Genomic DNA, 18,600 nt, shown 5'->3' on the forward strand with positions numbered 1-18,600 from the left:
CCGAACTAAAGACCCACTCCCCGCCATGGACAGGACCAATGTCATCTACAAGATCCCCTGCAGAGACTGCGAGAAACACTACATCGGACAAACAGGAAGGAAACTAACAACAAGAGTACATGAACTCCAACTGGCTACAAAAAGACACGACCAATACTCACTCATCTCAATCCACATGGACAAGGAGAACCATACTTCGAAAGGGACAACACCAAGATCCTGGGACAGGCTAGGCAGAGACAAGCACGAGAATTCCTGGAAGCATGGCACTCCACGAAGCATGCTATCAATAAACACATTGAACTCGACCCCATATACATTCCACTACGAAGGAAACCCGGAAGTGAGGCAATCATCTGAATGGACCCCAGAGTTTAAAGACCAGGCGGGAAAACACACCGACGCTTCATCAGAGGCTGCAGTGAGGATGTTACCAAGCATCATAACGAAACGTCTGCAAAACAAACCAGCTCAGCGAGCCAACCAACCTCAACACCCACAACCCGAGCTACAGATCTACTCCAAAACCTTAGAGATGTGGTTAATTCCTGAAGGACTGGAAAATCTAATACTGTGAGTGAACACAGCATTTCCTGTTTAATTGTTGTTTGATCAGGGTGGTTTGCAAACTGATATTTGCTTATCAAATTTTAGGTTATAATTAGATTTTGTGATCAGCCCATTGAGCCTGCTTCATCATCCAATGAAATCACCACTGATCTGATAATTCTCAACTCCACACTTTGAGGACCTTCCTCCATCTCCCCCTGTGAGCAACACCTCCCCTTCTTTGCCACTTTTGCTCCATCTCCCTTTCAATGGCAACCCAGAGAGGTTGGTAATATGGCAGCCATGGCTCTATAAAGTTCTGCAAACTCTAACTTACATTATTGTACTTAATACTGTTCTTGGTGAATACAATCTTTTAAACGCACAGATTATTCCATCCTTTCTTCAGTGTGTAGCAAGTGACTGCCAATATCATTGTTACGTTACCATCTTATTCTCATCATCATAAAGACATCGCCAATTTTAAAACAACTCAGCACTTCTCAAACAGAGAAAGTCAAACTCAAACAGAGCCAGAGTGAGATTAATCAGCTACAAACAGGTTGGGGATTCCTTTTAATGGGTCCAGTTTCTTGCCAAATTTGCCTTCTGTTGTACACACCAGCATTATTACTTCTGATGTTACCTATATCTCCTCCTACATCTTATTGTCATAGCACACATTGACTTGACACCATGATGCATCAACCCTGTACTGTTCTGGTGCACACTGATATGTGACAAGGCCCTCACAGAGTTGGAGTTTGGTCTGGATCGTGACCGATCTGTGCATGTGTGCCAAAACCACAGGGGTCAGGGAGCCCAATTCTGCAACCAAAATCTCTTTGAAAGGGCAGTGGAAGCACATTCAAAGTACATGTTCAAAAGAGAATTGGTCCATAAATATCTTTACAGAGTGACAGGGAACAAGGAGAAGAGAAGAAATGCATGTAATTCTTTTGACACAGAATTTTGATGAGATCTAAAACACTGGAAAGGCTAAAGTGAAAACCTGAAGAGAGCTGACTAAATTGGGCATTTCCTTCAGAGAGAGTCAGTACAGACATGATAGACTGAGTGGCTTCTTCTGTGCTATGAGTCTTAATTACAGACAATTGGGTGAAGCCACACAAAAATTCAACTTCTCTCAAAATATAACCTGTCAATTCCTGATTCCATTATTAAGCACCAAAAAATAATTGCCTTGGCAATGAGTACCTGAACCAATGTAACCAGCCATGGCATTCCCCTCCCTGGGCAGGAGCACGCAGTGGCACAGAGGGGAAATAATTGGACGAATTGACCCTGGAGAGAAACTCACTTCCTTTGTGCTCTATAGGGGAGAGTTGGTGTAGTAGTAATGTCACTGTATTAGTAACTCAATATCCTTAAGATGTGGGTTCAAATCCCATCATGGCAGATGGTCAAAATTTGAATTAATTCAATAAAAATCTGGAATCATAGCAATCATTTAACTATTGGCACAAAACCCATGTTTAGGGAAAGAAAATCTGTCATCCCTACCATGTCTAGTCTACACGTGACTCCAAACCCACAGAAACATGGTTGACTTTTAATTACCCTCCGGGCAATTGGGATTGGGCATTTAATGCTGGCTCAGCCAGTGACACCCACCTCCAACGAATAAACTGAAAGAAAACCCAGCCCCAGGCAGCAATTAAACGCTGGGTGCAGTGATACATCTTCTTTAACTTGTTAGCAATGATGAAGGGTCTAGGCCCGAAACGTCAGCCTCTCTGCTCCTATGATGCTGCTTGGCCTGCTGTGTTCATCCAGCCCTGCACCTTGTTGTCTCAGGGTCATTAACTAGTCATTTAAAGACCTCAGCTTGCCACTCCCCCGATTGTGTGCATCCCTGGCAGGACAGAAAGGTGGTTAGCTTCTTAGCCAGCTACTTGTCGAGCCAGGATTAACTTCCAATTGTCCAAATCTGGGGGCGATCGGAGATACGGATGTGGAGAGAAGAGGTGGCCTCTGAAAGCCACATCCCTTCTCTTTCCTTCCATGATCCCGTAAACGCATTTCCTCATGACGTCCGTGAGAAGAAGGAAAACGAGAGTTACCTTCTCTTCACCAGATCGTCAGGAGATTCCGACAATGATTAGATTTTAGACCCCAGTTTGCTAATGTCAAGGCCTGTGATAGGGTGAGAATACATGCCAGCAGGTAACTGTGCCAGGGGAGTGGGTGGGGGAGATGTGGAGAAACGGATGGATAATGTGTTAGTCACAACCTAGCACCCATTTATAGAATAAAATGTCTAAGACCAAGATAGATAGGTTCTTGATTGGTAGGGGGAGAAGGAAGGAGGATGGGATTGAGAAACACATCAGTCATGATCAAATGATAGAGCAGACTCAATGGGCCAAATGGCCCAACTCTATTCCTATATCTTATGGTCTATATTTGCCAGTAATGCTCATATCCCATGAAAGAAAATGGATAAAACAGAAATGATATTACTGAAAGCTCAAGATTTATATTATACTGCAGAACTCCAAATGGTACTTAATTGTGCCTGATAAATTTTACAGCCACTATACCTGAACTGGATGGCGTTGAAACACTAATGCATAATGCATCAGAAGTTGCATTACCAGGAACCTTTTCCTCCATCCCAAGGGCTGTGCAACTATAGAAAATAAAATACAATAAAAATATTAGAAGCAAAGTTAAATATAATAAATACTTTCCACACCCTCAGGATGTCCGAAACAATTTACAGACAATTAAATATTTTTTGAAATGCAGGGCTGTACTTTACATTTTTATTGGCTAAATGCCAAATGTATTGAGTTTTTTGGAGGCCTTGAGATCTCATGAGAATTGTCGCTGTATTTTACCAAACTCGCCTTATCAACTACTGCCCCCATCCCTATGGTGTCCCTCCCGTCCAATTCCGCATGCCATTCCCAGGGCAATTCACCACTGCTGGAATATATGGAATTCATTGGATTTTTATATGTCTGTTGTGTGCCTGGATAAACACTGTCAGTTATTCTGCACGGTTCCTGACATTTCCCCCAGACATTGCAGACAGAAGGAGATCTTTACCCCAATTTGTAGGGAGGATCCTGGAGGATCTACAGGATGGGGTATGCAGATGTGGGATGTTCTCTTCCCCCAGGACCAGCAGTGAAGACCACGCCAACAGCCTGATCTGGGGTTACCCCGCTCCCCCCAACCCCACGTCAGTGCAGTCTCAGGCATCTGGAGGAATGCACAACCCTGTAGGAAGGTCAATGACCTTCTCCACTCCACCAGCACGAGTCCCACCATCCTCCCTCTGATACCTCACACTCACTCTTTCTCTGCTACTGCACACAATGTTCTCCAAGGCTCCTCCTCTGCTACTGTCACTACTGATTACAATATCTTCCCTCACTTGCTATCACCACCCTATCCCCAACACCACGAACCCTGCATGCTCCCTAGTGTTGCTTTCTTACTCCCTCAGGACACCTCCCTGCCTGCACAAACAGTAACTGCTGTGTCACCCACTGTCATTTCCCTCAATACCTACCTCTCTCTCATTCTAGGAGGAAAACAGCCCCCAGTACAGCAGAGAGAGTTACAATTGGTGGTGGGTTATCTGACTTTTGGTTCCTCACCCCTAAGTGGACAGTATCCTGACTGATCGCTCCGAGCAGCTGACTGACTATGTCCAAGCTCCTGGACTGGTATTGAAGGGTGCCCTTGACCCACCCTTGACCAAAGTCTATCTCCCTCAACTTGATTGAAGACTGCCAACAACCATAACATGGTTCCCGGGCATTGTGGTTGCGCTAAAAGACTTGGCAATACTGCTGTATCATGAAGCAGGTATTGCTAGCTGAGGCGGAATAGTGCAAAAGGTAATGCAAGGCAGGGATATGCTGCCACCATCCAGGAAGGGTCAGGTACACCCATAGTGACTGAGTGCTAAGAGAACAAGGAAATAGGCTGGAAATGCATGTGATCTAGTCCACGAGCTGGGAGCATGTCCCTGACTGCACAGTGTCCTTGCTTTAGCATTACAATGGGAATTACTGCTGCACTCCAAGATGCAGCAGTAAAATGTAGAGGTGTCCTGTAAATGGATCAGAGATGTGCCATGAGGGTTCTTGGAGGCTGCCACATGGCAGATGTTAATATCCGCAGATGTGGGGGGCAGGTGGCAGGTCTCATGCTCGAGAATGTTGGTGCCAGTGAGCAACTTAGAGTTCCTTTAGAGCAAACTGAGCACACCAGGTTCCCACTCTGGCTTCCACATGGAGAATTTACGATGTCCAGCCTGTTCAGCATGTTTGGTAAGTTTGGAAGCTGAATGTTAATGAGGTGAATTGTGGCATAAATGAGGCACTTGGCAAGCTACAAACCTCCTTAAACAATAATTCACCACTGCCTAGCAAGAATTTGCTGCTTACACATGTGTAAAAAATGCAGTGGGTGGCTCCTGATGTCATGATCAGCTTGCTGGACTTTGCGAAAGATTCTACCACAAATCTCAGCACAGCCCATGTCATTCAGGCCCCACCCACAGTGTCTGTGGCAATGTAGAAAACATGGCAGCCAATTTCCACACAGGAAGCTCCCCCAAACAGTTATGAGATAATGCCAAGAGCATTTATTTTAGTGATGTTGATTGAGGATTAAATTGATGCGGAGGTGCCATTGTTGGACTGGGGTGGACAAGGTCATAAGTCACATGACACCAGGTTATAGTCCAACAGGTTTATTTGAAATCACAAGCTTTTGGAGCGCTGCTACTTCATCTTTCCACCTGACAAAGCAGCAGTGCTCTGAAAGCTTGTGATTTCAAATAAATCTGTCAGACTATACCTAGTGTCACGTGATTTCTGATCTTGAAGATTAAATTGCCCAGGATATTTATCAATAAAATCAGGTATAGCAACTGTCATTATTACTCAAAATATTACAATGGCAATATACATGTTATTACACACACAACATATCCTGTCAAGCAAACACCACATCTCAATGCTAGGAATTTGGAAAGAGGAAAGCACTCTTCTGTGTGGTTGGGAAACTGGAATAGGGATTAGAGAACAGTAATACCAAGAGTCATATAGTTGAAATTTCCACTTTACACAAAGTGCAAATGCAGAAAAAGGAAAAGCAGCTTGCATTTATATTGAAGTTTTGATGTCCTCAAGGCATCCCAAAGTGCTTCATAGCCAATGATGTTCCTCCGAGGAGTGGTCACTGTTGCAAGGTAGGGAAATATGGCTTGAAATTTGTGTTTGGCTAGTCCACAGATAGCTTACAGCGTCTCAGATTCAAATGTGTCTGCAAAGATTGCAGATGCTTAATTATCACAACTATTTTGCAGTAAGTCCATGCCTGCAACATGCATTGTATCCTGATTTTTTTTTCAGTATGGTGACAGACAAACTTTTCACATTTATACAACTGCCCCAAATGGTTGTTGTACACAATGTTACAGGTCAAACAACTAACTATTGATAACATTTACATTTGTATAAAACCTTATCATTGTATTCTTTTCTACTTCTTGAGTAAACCTAATCCTGGATGGAAGATATAGCACTAAAGTTGTACATGCAGGCTTTAAATCAAATAGGGCAAAATGTGGAACTCTTGGCCTCTGTGCCTTCTGCATACTCAGGAGGTGTGGTGATCCACAGAGGAAGTGGGCAGACAGATGCACGGATTGTAGAAAGAAAAATTGCAACAGATTCACAGATACAGCAGAGGTTCCACACAGCAAACCCCTCCAGCAGCACACACTGTGTAAAGGTTGCCCCAAGGAAATCTATCATGCCACAAGACAGCTCTCAGAATCCCTTGATCCAGCAGCACAAGTCCATTAATTGATGGAGAGAGGGTGACTCCCACTAGTGGTGATGTACAGGATGCGCGGAGACCAGTTGAACCACTGCAGTGCTTGAGGTGTGGGCACAATGACAACACAGTGGGTATCCCTGCCCCCGACAATTACAGTGATTCAAGAAGGCAGCTTACCATGACCCTCAAGAGTGGTTAGCAATGGACAATAAGTGATAGCCTAGCCAGGGACAGTACAATAGCAAAGTCGTTATACCAGCAATTTTCTTGATGCAAAGTTGTTGCAGATGTGCAGAGAGCTAATCATTTGGGAAATCCAAAGGTCTGGAATCTGACTGTGAATTACATTATGGTAAGAGGTGCAAGGCCAAATTTAAGAAACCGTTTTAAGATATTTTCGATATCAACCTGCTCAGAGATATTATAGACTGCAGATGGGACTTGAACACAGGCCCCTTCGCTCAGCGGTAGGGATGCTACCACTGCACTGCATGAGTCCCTTGGGTGGCATGGTGGCTTGGTGGCTTAGTGGCTAGCACTGCTGCCTCACAAGGCCAAAGATCTGGGTTCAATTCCAGCCTCAGGCATCTGTCTGTGTGGAGTTTGCATGTTCTCTCTGTGTCTGTGTGGGCTTTCCTCCTACAATCCAAAGATGTACTGGTTAGGTGGATTAGCTGTGGGAAATGCAGGATTATGGGGATTGGGTGAGATGTTGCCCTTCAAAGGGTTGGTGCAATGGGCCAAATGGCCAGCTTCAACACTGTAGGGTACTATGCTTGTGTCTCATATTAGATGTGATATGACTTTATTGATAATATGTTTGAACATTAGCAAATGAGCAAACATGGCACATATTCCCAATAGGCTGTGGAAGGAGGTTTGTCCATGCATGGAGAGAACACAAGCTTTTGTATAAAAGACCCTTAAAGCCTTAGTGTAATGTAGCAGTGGCAGGAATGATTTTTGCTGGCAGACCCGATAATAATAGGTGCAGAAGAAAGAACAAGGGCATGTTCCCCATATTGTTACAGGCTTGTTTGCTATCTCTGTTGACTGACTCAATGCAGAGTAGAGCTTCTGGTCTGGACACAACAGCTAGGTGCAAGCTGGATTCAAAAGTGCACAAATTTTCAGAACCATATGTTTCCTTCAAGTGTTCACTCAGACATATTTGCATATCAATGAATCTGTAATGGAGCAAAGCAATCGAGCAGCATTTCAAAACCTAATGTTAGAAAATAATTGTTCATGTGCTTAAGAACACTAATTTGGTGCATTTGATCAATTCAGTTAAAATGGTTTTATCATGAAAAATAATCATTTTAATAAAAATGTCCATCATTTATAAATTACCTGATTTTAAATAACTGAAACAACAAAATCAGAATGTAGGGAAATGTTTGCTAATTATATTGGGTGCAGTAATCCTTGAGCCAGTACAAAGCTTTCAAAATGTGCCCATTAGTGGCGTTATGCACAAGATCCAGTTTGATTCTTCAAACCGAGACAGAAATTGCTGGAAAAGCTCAGCAGGTCCAGCAGCATCCGTGATTTTTTAAAAACCTTCTTAAAGGCCAGAAAATGAACACATTTACTGAAAACATCTAATGGATGTGGCCTGTTTTGTGAGTGGAATAAGCTTCTAGTCAATGGTTTTTAGAGACTGCAAAAGCATGATGAATTCCATGATCTTTTACACTGGTTTTTTTGAGAAAACTGTGTAAAGAAGCAGAAACTGTAGCCCTTGAAATGTTACCTTTATAAATGGGGTTTGCCCAAATCAATCTCTCAACATGCCCAAAACAGATGGGCTATTCCACTCTCTGAGCTGGTGGTCCTATTTTAACCTCATGGATGGATAAGAAGCTGCAATCAGTGCTGGTTGAATACTGAGTCAATCTTAGGCTTCTGGCTGCATTCATTTTAGGCTCAAAACAAATTTGTTTTGCGTGGTGCACTGACAAAATTAATTTGAAGTCCGACAGCCCATTACCTAGAGGTGGGGTAGACCAAAGGTCAAAATGTTCCTTGAAAATTGTTTGCTCAAGTTGTGAAGATTTAGGCTCATAAACTGGTATCAAGTCATTTGAAAGATACCTTTTATAATGTGAAAACAAGTCGAACACAAGTGAATGTTGCCATGATACTGTGAGGAAGCTACTATGACATAATCAAGTTTTATGAAAGTACCTCTCAACATAGTTGTTTGTTGATGGAGTTGGATGAAAATGAAGTGGGACTAGGTGGGTGTGGAACTTAAATACCAGCATGGACCAGCTGGGCTGAATGGCCTGTTTCTCTGTCTGTAAAATTCTTTGCAACAGATATTAAAGAACAATAAAACAAAATCCATTCAACTCTTAAATTATCACGTTGTAACATTATGATTCTTATCATGAGTGGTAGACTTACTTGGTCCTCAATTCACACTGCAGGGTAAATGAGGTCTCAGTTGAAAAGTACATTGGAGGACATGGCCTGCATTTAGTATCAGACATCCGGTTTGCTATGAAAAAACATTATAATGATTAGAAAATGGAATGCATGCAAAATTTTTGAAGAAAATGTCCATGGCAAAGAAAATGAAGAAAATGTCACTTATTCGCTACATTTGGGCAACCACCACTTACTAGCCAATTTCAGAGGGCAATTAAAAGTCAACTCCCAAGATACATACAGGCCAGAATGGGTTAGGATGAAGATTTCCTACCCTAAAGGATATTAGTAACCCAGATGGGTTTTTATTTCAAGCTGGTAGTTTCATGATCAGTAATGTAACCACTGTACTCAAAGAAACCCTACTGAGGCATGGGCTGACAGTTTCAGAATGCCTCCTATTCGTAGAATCCCTGCTGTGTGGAAGCAGGTCTTTCAGTCCATCAATCCTCCATACAACATCCCACCTAGACCCTGCCCCCCCACCCTATCCCTGTAACCATGCCTTCCCCATGGCTAATCTACCTAGCCTGCATATCCCTGGATACTATGGATAATTTAACATGGCAAATCCACCTAACCTGCACATCTTCTGAGTGGGAGGATAGGCAGGGGGAGAATGTGTAAACTCCACACAGACAGTTGCCCGAGGTTGGAATTGACCCCAGGTCCTTGACTCTGAGAGGCAGCAGTGCTAACCACTGAGCCGCTGCAGTGTCCCATACTGCTCAAATGTTCGAAAAGAACAAAGAACAAAGAAAATTACAGCACAGGAACAGGCCCTTCGGCCCTCCAAGCCTGCACCAATCCACATCCTCTATCTAAACCTGTCACCTATTTTCCAAGGATCTGTATTCCTCTGCTCCCTGCCCATTCATGTATCCGTCTAGATACATCTTAAATGACGCTATTGTGCCCGCCTCTACCACCTCCGCTGGCAACACATTCCAGGCACCCACCACCCTCTGCATAAAGAACTTTCCACGCATATCTCCCTTAAACTTTTCCCCTCTCACCTTGAAATCATGACCCCTAGTAATTGAAAAGTACAGCTAATGGAAAAACAGCTGAGCACGTTAAGCCTGAGATATTTGTGGGTAGATCTTAATGTTGTGTATATTGTCAAACAGGTAATAGTTAACATGCTTTCCAATTTGGAAATAAGTTCAATATCAACAAGAATAAGGAGTAGGAGGAGGCCATTTGGCCCTTTCAGCCTGCTCTGCCCCTCAATTCTATCATGGTTTTACCATCCAATCACCATGTCCCTCAATTCCCTTCATAAATGAAAATCTATCGACCTCAGCCTTGACTCAGTAACTGAACGTTCACAGCTGTCAGGGGTAGAAAATTCCAATCATCAGAGATAAAATTTCTCCTTACCTTCCTCTGAAAAAGTCAATTCCTCATGTCTAGAGTCCCCCCTAGTCACCTCCTAGTTCTAGACTGTCTAGCCAAGGAAACAGCATCTTCCATTCCTTTCAAAATCTAATGTTTCATTAAGAACACCTCACATTCTTCTAACCTCCAGGGAATATACAGCTCTGTGGTTGGTTTGCTCACTGAGCTTGTTTGTTAGTTTGTAGACATTTCATTATCCTGTTGGGTAACATCATCAGTGCAGCCTCCGATGAAACGTTGTTGTATTTTCCTGCTTATTATTTAAACTCTGGGGTCAGTAGGAGTTGGCTACCTCATTTCCAGTTTTTCTTTGCAGTAGTGCGTATATAGGGTCCAATTCTATGTGTTAATTGATGGCCTTCTTGGTGGAGAACCAGGCCTCTAGAAATTCCAGTGCTTGTCTCTGTTTGGCCTGTCCTAGGATCCTGACATTGTCCCCATTGAACTGGTGGCCCTCCTTGTCTGGGTGCATGGAGACAAGTGAGTATTGATCGTGTCCTTTTGTTGCTAGTTGGTGTTCATGTATTCTCGTAGCCAGTTTCCTTCCTGTCTATCCAATGTAATGTTTGTTGCAGTCCTTGCATGGAATCTTGTATATTACGTTGGTTCTGTCCACAGTGGGTAAGGGGTCTTTGGTTCTTGTTAGCAGTTGAAATAGGGTTGATGTAGGTTTGTGTGCTACTCTGATGCCTAGTGGCCATTTGATGTACAGTAATGTGACAAGTGTGTCAGGGCGTACTGTATCTTCCTGTTGTTGTTTGTGTGACAGGCATTGTCGGACCCAGCCGGTCAGGTATCCGTTGTCTCTAAATATTTGGTGGAGCTATTCTTCTTCATTTTGGTGTAGTTTTGGGTTGCCGCAGTGTGTTGCGGCTCATTCGAACAGTGTTTTTACACAACTCTGCTTGCGGGTGTTGGGGTGTATATTGTTGAAATTTAGGACTTGATCCATGTATGTGGCCTTTCTGTATACTTTGGTCAGAAATTCCCTGTTGGCCCTGCGTTCTACCATCCCATCCAGGAATGGGAGCTGTTTGGTCTCCTCATGGGACAACCCTTTCATCCCAAGGATCAATGTAATGAGCCTCTGTTGTCCCTTGCCATTATAATTCTCCCTCAGGTACAGAATCTTTCACAATCCTCAGTAAAAGAGCTGTGAAACTGGATGCCAACTTGTGATTGATTCTTTTACACAATCACACTACATCTTGGTCAACTCCCCATTTTTAATTACATTAGACTTACCATTAAAGGCAGATAATAGCATGTGAACAATTTGCATTTTATGAGTGACAGGATTTTTGCCTCAAGTTTCGCAGACTACAATGCCCTTCTTTTAAAGGTTAACAGTCCCAGTAATAAAGTAGTGGGCAGAGAAATGTTAATTGAATTGTATTAGGTGCTGATCCTCTGTTACTGTCAAGAGTAATTTCTAGTTTATCGGATGGATACTATTCATCGTTTCTGAAAGGATAATATCTACAGCATTTAATTACAGAAAACCATTGTCATTCAATTAAAATGAATCTTGTACAATCATGTCTTAATCAAAATCAATTCTTTTGTTTTTCATGCCAGAGTGGATTCAAAGCATTCTTAGGTCCACTGCACTCTGCTTGTTCCTTGGCAACTTGAACTGCCAGATTGCTGACTTTAACAATCATTTAATGGATGTACCTTGCCAGTGGATTTTTATGTCCTGGCATATTCACCTTCATGTCAGGGTCACTGGGACGGGAATCAGGAAGAGAAATTCAAACTGACAACCCAGTTTAGTAATACTCAACCTTCAAAATATCAGGGTTGGGGATGTGCAAGCTACAAGCTAGCAATAATTTATTTTATCCACGTATAGCTTTGTGAATTGAAAATTGCCTTATTTTAAATTGTTCATGCAAATATTGATGTACTCTGATGTGGAATAGATATGGAGGACTGTGAGAAATTACTTCTGCTAGTTAGGGTGATTAGAAATGGGCAGGGAAGAGACAATAAATTATGACCAGACCTTTCAGAAGTGAAATTAGGAAATTAGCAAAGGGCAGTAGAAATTTAGCACTCTCATCTGCAGATGACAATAGAAAGCACATTAATGAGGGATAAGTAACAAATGCTGGTCTTGCCAGTGATACTCATATTCCTTGAAAAAGAAATGCCACCATTACTTAGAGATCTTTATGAACCAAATTTATTAAGGGATAAGTAACAAATTTGAAGTGGGGTCACAGAGTAGCCATGATTTCACTGAATAGGAGATCAGGCTAGGGGCTAAATTCCCACATCCTTAATGAGATCAATGCAGTCCTTTGTTTCTCCTCAATTCAAAGGAGTGACCAGATTGTAATGTGTTTCATTTCCATATGAAGGGCAGTCAAAATGCTGCAAATTGCCAATTGACATGATTTAAAAGCAACAAATCAAGCACCTGTTAGATATCCCATATTTACAATTTCTCTATGGATGAAATAGTCTCCTGATGTATTTCAAATTCCAAAATGCTATTTTGCAATTGAAGCCCGCTGGCCAGGAAAGAAATTAATCTGGGAAATTGTATTGTACCAGTTAATTAGGGGTTTTAGATTGCATGATTGGGAACCTTCTCAGTCTGTGTACAGGTCCACATCAGTCACAAAGTTCAATTGGGTCATGTAAGTAGGGGCAATGCTATTTAATACCAGAGATCAGAGAGGATGAGATGTACAAAAACTTGTGCCTCCTACTTTTCCAATTTAAGAGTTCTGGTGATTAAAAACTGCGAGCAACATATATGAGAGAAAGGGGTTGATTGATTGATCGGTCATAAAATCTGTTTAACACATTGAGAAAACATCCTCTACTTTTGTTATTATTTGGTTACTATTAATTATAGCAGGGGGCTTACTTAGCTGGGTTGGCTGGATGGATGATTTGTGATGCAGTGACACCTTCGGTATGGGTACAATTCCCACACTAGCTGAGATTACCATGAAGGGCTGTCCTTCTCAACCTTTCCCGTCGCCTGAGGTTAAACCATCACCATTGTCTCTCTCTAATGAGAGAGTCGCCCTATGGTCTGCTAATAATATGGTGACTTTATCTTTATCTATTAATTATACAGTGCCTACATTACCAGCTGGAGGTTAACCTTGATCTGAAATCTGCCCAGAACTCATTACTATTATGTTATATCCTCCCGAGATCCTCCAAAGACATGCTGAGATGAATACGCAATGGACTTTCTAATCATAAATCTATTCTCCAGCCAGCTTGTAATCTCTCATCTCCTTGGAACCATGTCAGACAAATTGGCCAGGTTTATGAGCTGATCATGTGGTGAAGCATGAATGTACCGGATGTTCGCACCAGAACATTCAACTGTAAAAGAAACAGTCAACTCCTAAAATAAACTGCTTCCACTTTCAATTTATATAAAAACTGTAGATTTACAAAATTTCTGTGGAATTTAATGTTTGCCTCAAGTCCACAGCGTTCCAGTGTAACACTTGCTCACCTTTCTTCTCCACTTCAAAACCAGGGAAGCACGGACTATCTCTGAGGCAGTATTCGCAATCCTGGGAGCAGTGAAAATTGGCTTTACATATACACTGTGTGGCAGTCACTGAATCTCCTTTATGCAGAATTTCAAATCCTTTCACTAGAAAGGAAAAAGACAGTTTCAGACTCGATCATAACTAATGACCACTCGCAACCGACATATGCAGGGAGAAATGGAGCTTTTCTGGTTATGTCACTGGACTAGGAACCTGGAGTGAGAATTAATCCAGAGGGAGTCTGGGGACATGGTTTGAAGTGGTAGAATTTAAATTCAATTAATAAGAGTTTGCAATATAAAACTTATATTGACCATAGTTGCGACAAAACTACCAATTGTCATAAAAACCCATCAGGATCACTAATGTCCTTTAGGGAGAGAAATCTGTCATCCTCACTTGGTCTGACTTGCATGTGACTCCAAACAATGTGTTGACACTGAACTAGCTTTTGCAATGGTCTCGTGAGCAACTCAGATCAAGGGCAATAAGGGATGGGCAATAAATGCTGATCTTGACAGCGATGCCCACATCCCATGAAAGAATTAAGAAAAAAAATGTTACATTTCAGTGATAAATGATAACATCCAGCTGGAATCCCCTCATTAATTTGTGACAAATGGCAACTTGCATCCTGAAAATGGATCGGTCAGTCAACCTTGTCACTCATTAAAATCATAAATGTCGCGTCCGATGTAAACTGGTCAGATTAGAGACTTCTGCATCTTCTAATTTACCCTCTTACCCAAACCCACCTGTCCATGTGGCGCTTAAATTTCCCCCTGTCATCCACTCAAACCAGAGAGCAAGCATCAGAATCGAGAATGTATTTGTTTGAAGAATATGAAATCTTCAATGCATTAATACTGCAGATTATAAGAATTCACTCAATTTTCAAGAGATTTTGTTTTTAAATTGAGAGTTTTCATGAAAAATTCAAGTTTCTTATTGCCAAGATATTACTGCAACAGCCTTGCGCAGATTCCGAGTTGAATCAAATTAAATTTGCAGTATGGAGAAGAGTTTGGAGAAGAATTTTTTTAGAAGGATATTTCCAGTGATTGGAGAGTCCAGAACCAGGGTCCACAGTCTAAGGAAACAGGATAGAGCATTTAGGACTTAGGATATGGAGAAATTTCTTGACCTAAAGAGTGAGTTGAGGCCAAAACATTGAATGATTTCAAGAACGATTTAGACATAGATCGTACGGCTAAAGTGATCAAAGGATATGGGTAGAAAATGGGAATGGGGCCTCAATTGGATGATCAGCCATGATCATATTGAATGGTGGAGCAGGCTCAAAGGGTTGAATGGCCTACTGGTTTCAATATTGCTAAAAACTGCACCTTCTGCTCTACATGCCAAGCTTCGGGACAGAACAACATTGTGATACTTGGCAGCATTTTAAGAGGGATGTCTTACTTTTCCATTATTTCTTCTCTCAAGCCATTTTCATTGGGCTGCATCTTACCATATTTTGGCAAAGTTTCACTTTCATGGAGTTTGATGGAGGGCTTTGCTTCCTGAGGCTTAGCAAGCTTTCTCGTGCTATCATCACAAACTTGTCTCCTTAAGTGCCTACCATGATGCGATGGGTCTCCTCTTGTCTAATGCTTACCTGATTCTCTCACTCATCACAAACAGAAGATCTTGTCACTGCCTGGATCCACGGCACCAGTGCCATCTTTAAAAGACCATCATATGCAGTGCAGTCAGTCCAGAGCTGCCCTGTGTGGATTATGACATTTGCTCTGGACATAGCAGACAAGGGGGAAATTCGCACCTTGCTTTGTAGGCAGGAAATGGGATGCTCTGGTGCGGAGGTGAGATGTTCTCTTCCCTCAGGACCAGCAGCAGAGTTCACACCACCAGAGCCTGCCAGCTTGCTCCATTATCAGTGCGATCCCAGCCCTCTAGAACAATGACCAGCAGTGCAGGACGAAGGTCAATGACCTTCTCCACTCTGCCAGGGTAAGTACCACCAGCTTCTCACTGCTACCAACTCTCACTAAGTTTATCTGGGACACCTCTTAATATGCTTCGTGCTCTACTGCTGTCAGTGTTGCATGAAGCATCATCCCTCACTGACTCCTACGCTTCCAGTTCCCTCACCCCACAAACACTGCTGACCATCTGCACTGCCTACTCACTCAGGAAATCTCACCACCTGCTCCAGCACTAACAGCTGTGCCGCCCGCTTTCATCTCACTCAAAGCCTCCCTTTCTCTCACGCCAGGAGAAAATAGCCCACGGTAGGACAGGAAGAGGCAAAGAGTACCTGGCATTCAGTTCCTCACCTCCTATGAGCAGAGAATTTTGACATAATTGCTGTGCCCAAGACCCTGAACTGAAGCTGCCCTTGACTTAACAGGTTGGAACTCCATGACTTTGAGGCTTGGCCATCTGGTTGAAGTACATGCCATGTATTTGCCAAGTCCATTGCTGGCACACAGTGCCAGTGTGAGATTGATATTGCATGGTGCCATACAGTCACATGTCCACCCCGTTTGACTGATGACTGCTAACAACCCACGCCTGTCTGCACAAAAACACACAGCAGGACAGGAGGAGGCTGTGCCTTTAGCTCAAGCTGAGGGGGCAAAGTGCAAAAAGGTGAAGTAGGGATGCGGCGAGCATCCAGGAGCACGCTCAGTGAGTGAGCACTGAGACAGCAAGAACAGTGAGATGCAGCCTGGTCCAGTCCTGTCCCTGAGCACACAGTTTCCTTTGCAGCTGCCTTGCAATGCCAGGTGCTGCTATGCTCTAAACAGTGGCATTAAACTGTGGAAGTGTGTAGCAAGTGGATCGAAGATGTTGGTGTGGAGAAGCTAGATTGGGAACCTGCATTTTAATGCAGTAATATTGAGGGAGACAATGAGCAATAGTCCCCGTTATAATTCCCGTTAATGGGCCTGTTGCCGCTCATTGGATGGAGTCCACAGCTCAGTTGGAAAATGTGACTTGTTGCTCCCGAATTGAGAAAGGACTCGCTGGACTTCTGAGGCAACTGCCCCAAGTCTCTTGCCATAGCGCACATTGTTCAGAACCTGGGAAGGCTCTGTCCCGATTATATCGTGCACTAAAAACCACTGGTCTAGAAACTGGATTGAGGAGCCTGCATCTTTTATTTGACAAAACAACCATTGCAAGAACAGCGACACCACCCCCAGTTTGAGCAGTGCCACCTCATCCCAGACCCCAGCACAGCATTCCCTCTGGGTCTTAATATCTGTCCCATGCCCTGAGTGTGAAATATGCAGCTGAGTTTGGGATGATCTCAAGTTCAGGGATATACCGTGTATGACATTTGAATACATTTGTACATATTCACTCCCTCTCCTCAGTTCTGTGTCAGTTCCTAAGTATCTTCAAAGAAGTAATGATTGACGACAGTGATTATTTTCAAACCTTTCGAATTCTTAACTACTTTTGGTTTGGCTGTATCAATCATAGTGTTTGATCAAAGGATACTAACTTTTATCACACTCGATCTGTTTTAAACATTCTGTTTGAGAATTACTGTGGTCCAGGTATTCACCTTCCCCGCATGGTTGACAGGTCACAGATCTCTCTTTTGTACATGGAGTGGCGACAAAGAAGCCTAAAAGAGAAGGCACAGGGTTACTATCAGAATGTGTCATCTGGCACTAACGTTCTTCACTGGTAGCAATGAAAATATTCAGGGACTTTTCTATCAGGAGAGGTGATGGCTTAGTGGTATTATCACTGGACTATTAATCCAGGGACCCAGCTAATGTTCTGGGGACCTGGGTCTGAATCCCACCATGGCAGATGGTGGAAGTTGAATTCAATAGCATTAAGAGTTTAATGATGACGATTACCAATTATTGAAAAACCCCATCTGGTTCACTAAAGTGCTTTCGGGAAGGAATCTGCCATCCTTACCTGGTCTGGCCTACATATGACTCCAGACCCACAGCAATGTGGTTGACTCTTGACTGCCTTCTGCACAGTAAATGCTGGCCCAGCCAATGAAACCCTCATCCCATGAATGAGTAAAAAAGATAGACTTGTGTGCTACCTACATCAGTGCACTTCGTTAAGATGTGCCCCCAATTGGGAATTCCATGTGTGCTGGAGGGGCAAAGGAACACTCGTTTGGACCATGTCAGACACTCACAGACAGATCGTACAATTACAAAGAACCATCAAGATCTTAACTCATCGAACTGGATTGTTTTCCCAGCGACTCATCCAAACCAAACACCTCTCCTACTCGATGAAGAACACACATTATGTAAGTAATTGTCATGTGTTTGGAAGCTTTTGACGGGCCCATTAATATAATATGCACATGAAACTAAGTGACTTGCCCATCAGTTAGAACCTTTGTCCGTGCTGTTCATTTAAAAATTTGGGTCGCACCATGAAGATTTTCCACTGCAGGCTGCAAGTGACTGGTTGCCTTTGTTGATTGACCTGGAGAACGCTCTTGATTTTGTTACACTTTGGGAGGAAATGTAGCAACACACGTAGAAGGTTAGTTGATGAATGAAAAACAAGAGGCAAACTGGAGTAGGCTGAGAAGCAGTGATGAATTTCAGGGATGAGCTACATATGAACATACAATGTAGGAGCAGAAGCAGACGACTCAACATTTTGGGTCTGCTCTGCCATTCAATATGTTTGTGGCTGATCTGGTTGTGTTCAGAATTTCACATTCCCATCTATCCTTCATCACCTTTGATACCTTTGCTAAAGTTGCACAACCGAATAAGTGTGCATCAAATCAATGTTACAGTGAAACAGACTGGGAGGAGTGTGCAGTGGGTCAGTATCAGTGTGAGACAGACTGGGAGGAGTGTGCAGTGGGTCAGTATCAGTGTGAAACAGA

At 42.8% G+C, this 18,600-nt stretch overlaps 1 protein-coding gene across 3 annotated transcripts in view; it reads right to left on the bottom strand.

The window, feature by feature from the left end:
- LOC109923919 overlaps positions 1-18,569 on the bottom strand; it is a 32,141-nt gene extending 13,572 nt beyond the window's left edge. For 2 of the 3 annotated variants that reach the window (XM_048616879.1, XM_048616864.1), the window contains exons 1-4: positions 17,221-17,533; positions 13,706-13,849; positions 8,791-8,884; positions 3,114-3,202 (exon numbers count right to left, since the gene is read on the bottom strand). In XM_048616879.1, the coding sequence (XP_048472836.1) occupies positions 3,114-3,202; positions 8,791-8,884; positions 13,706-13,849; positions 17,221-17,386 (493 nt within the window). In that variant the 5' untranslated portion in view covers positions 17,387-17,533. Of the gene's footprint in view, positions 1-3,113; positions 3,203-8,790; positions 8,885-13,705; positions 13,850-17,220; positions 17,534-18,093 lie in introns of those variants that run through there. The other variant, XM_048616871.1, reaches the window with a different exon arrangement.
- Positions 18,570-18,600: the final 31 nt, after the last annotated feature.

The sequence above is a fragment of the Rhincodon typus genome, chromosome 2 (genome assembly GCF_021869965.1).
Source record: "Rhincodon typus isolate 14 chromosome 2, sRhiTyp1.1, whole genome shotgun sequence".
In the NCBI taxonomy this organism is placed as follows: domain Eukaryota; kingdom Metazoa; phylum Chordata; class Chondrichthyes; order Orectolobiformes; family Rhincodontidae; genus Rhincodon; species Rhincodon typus.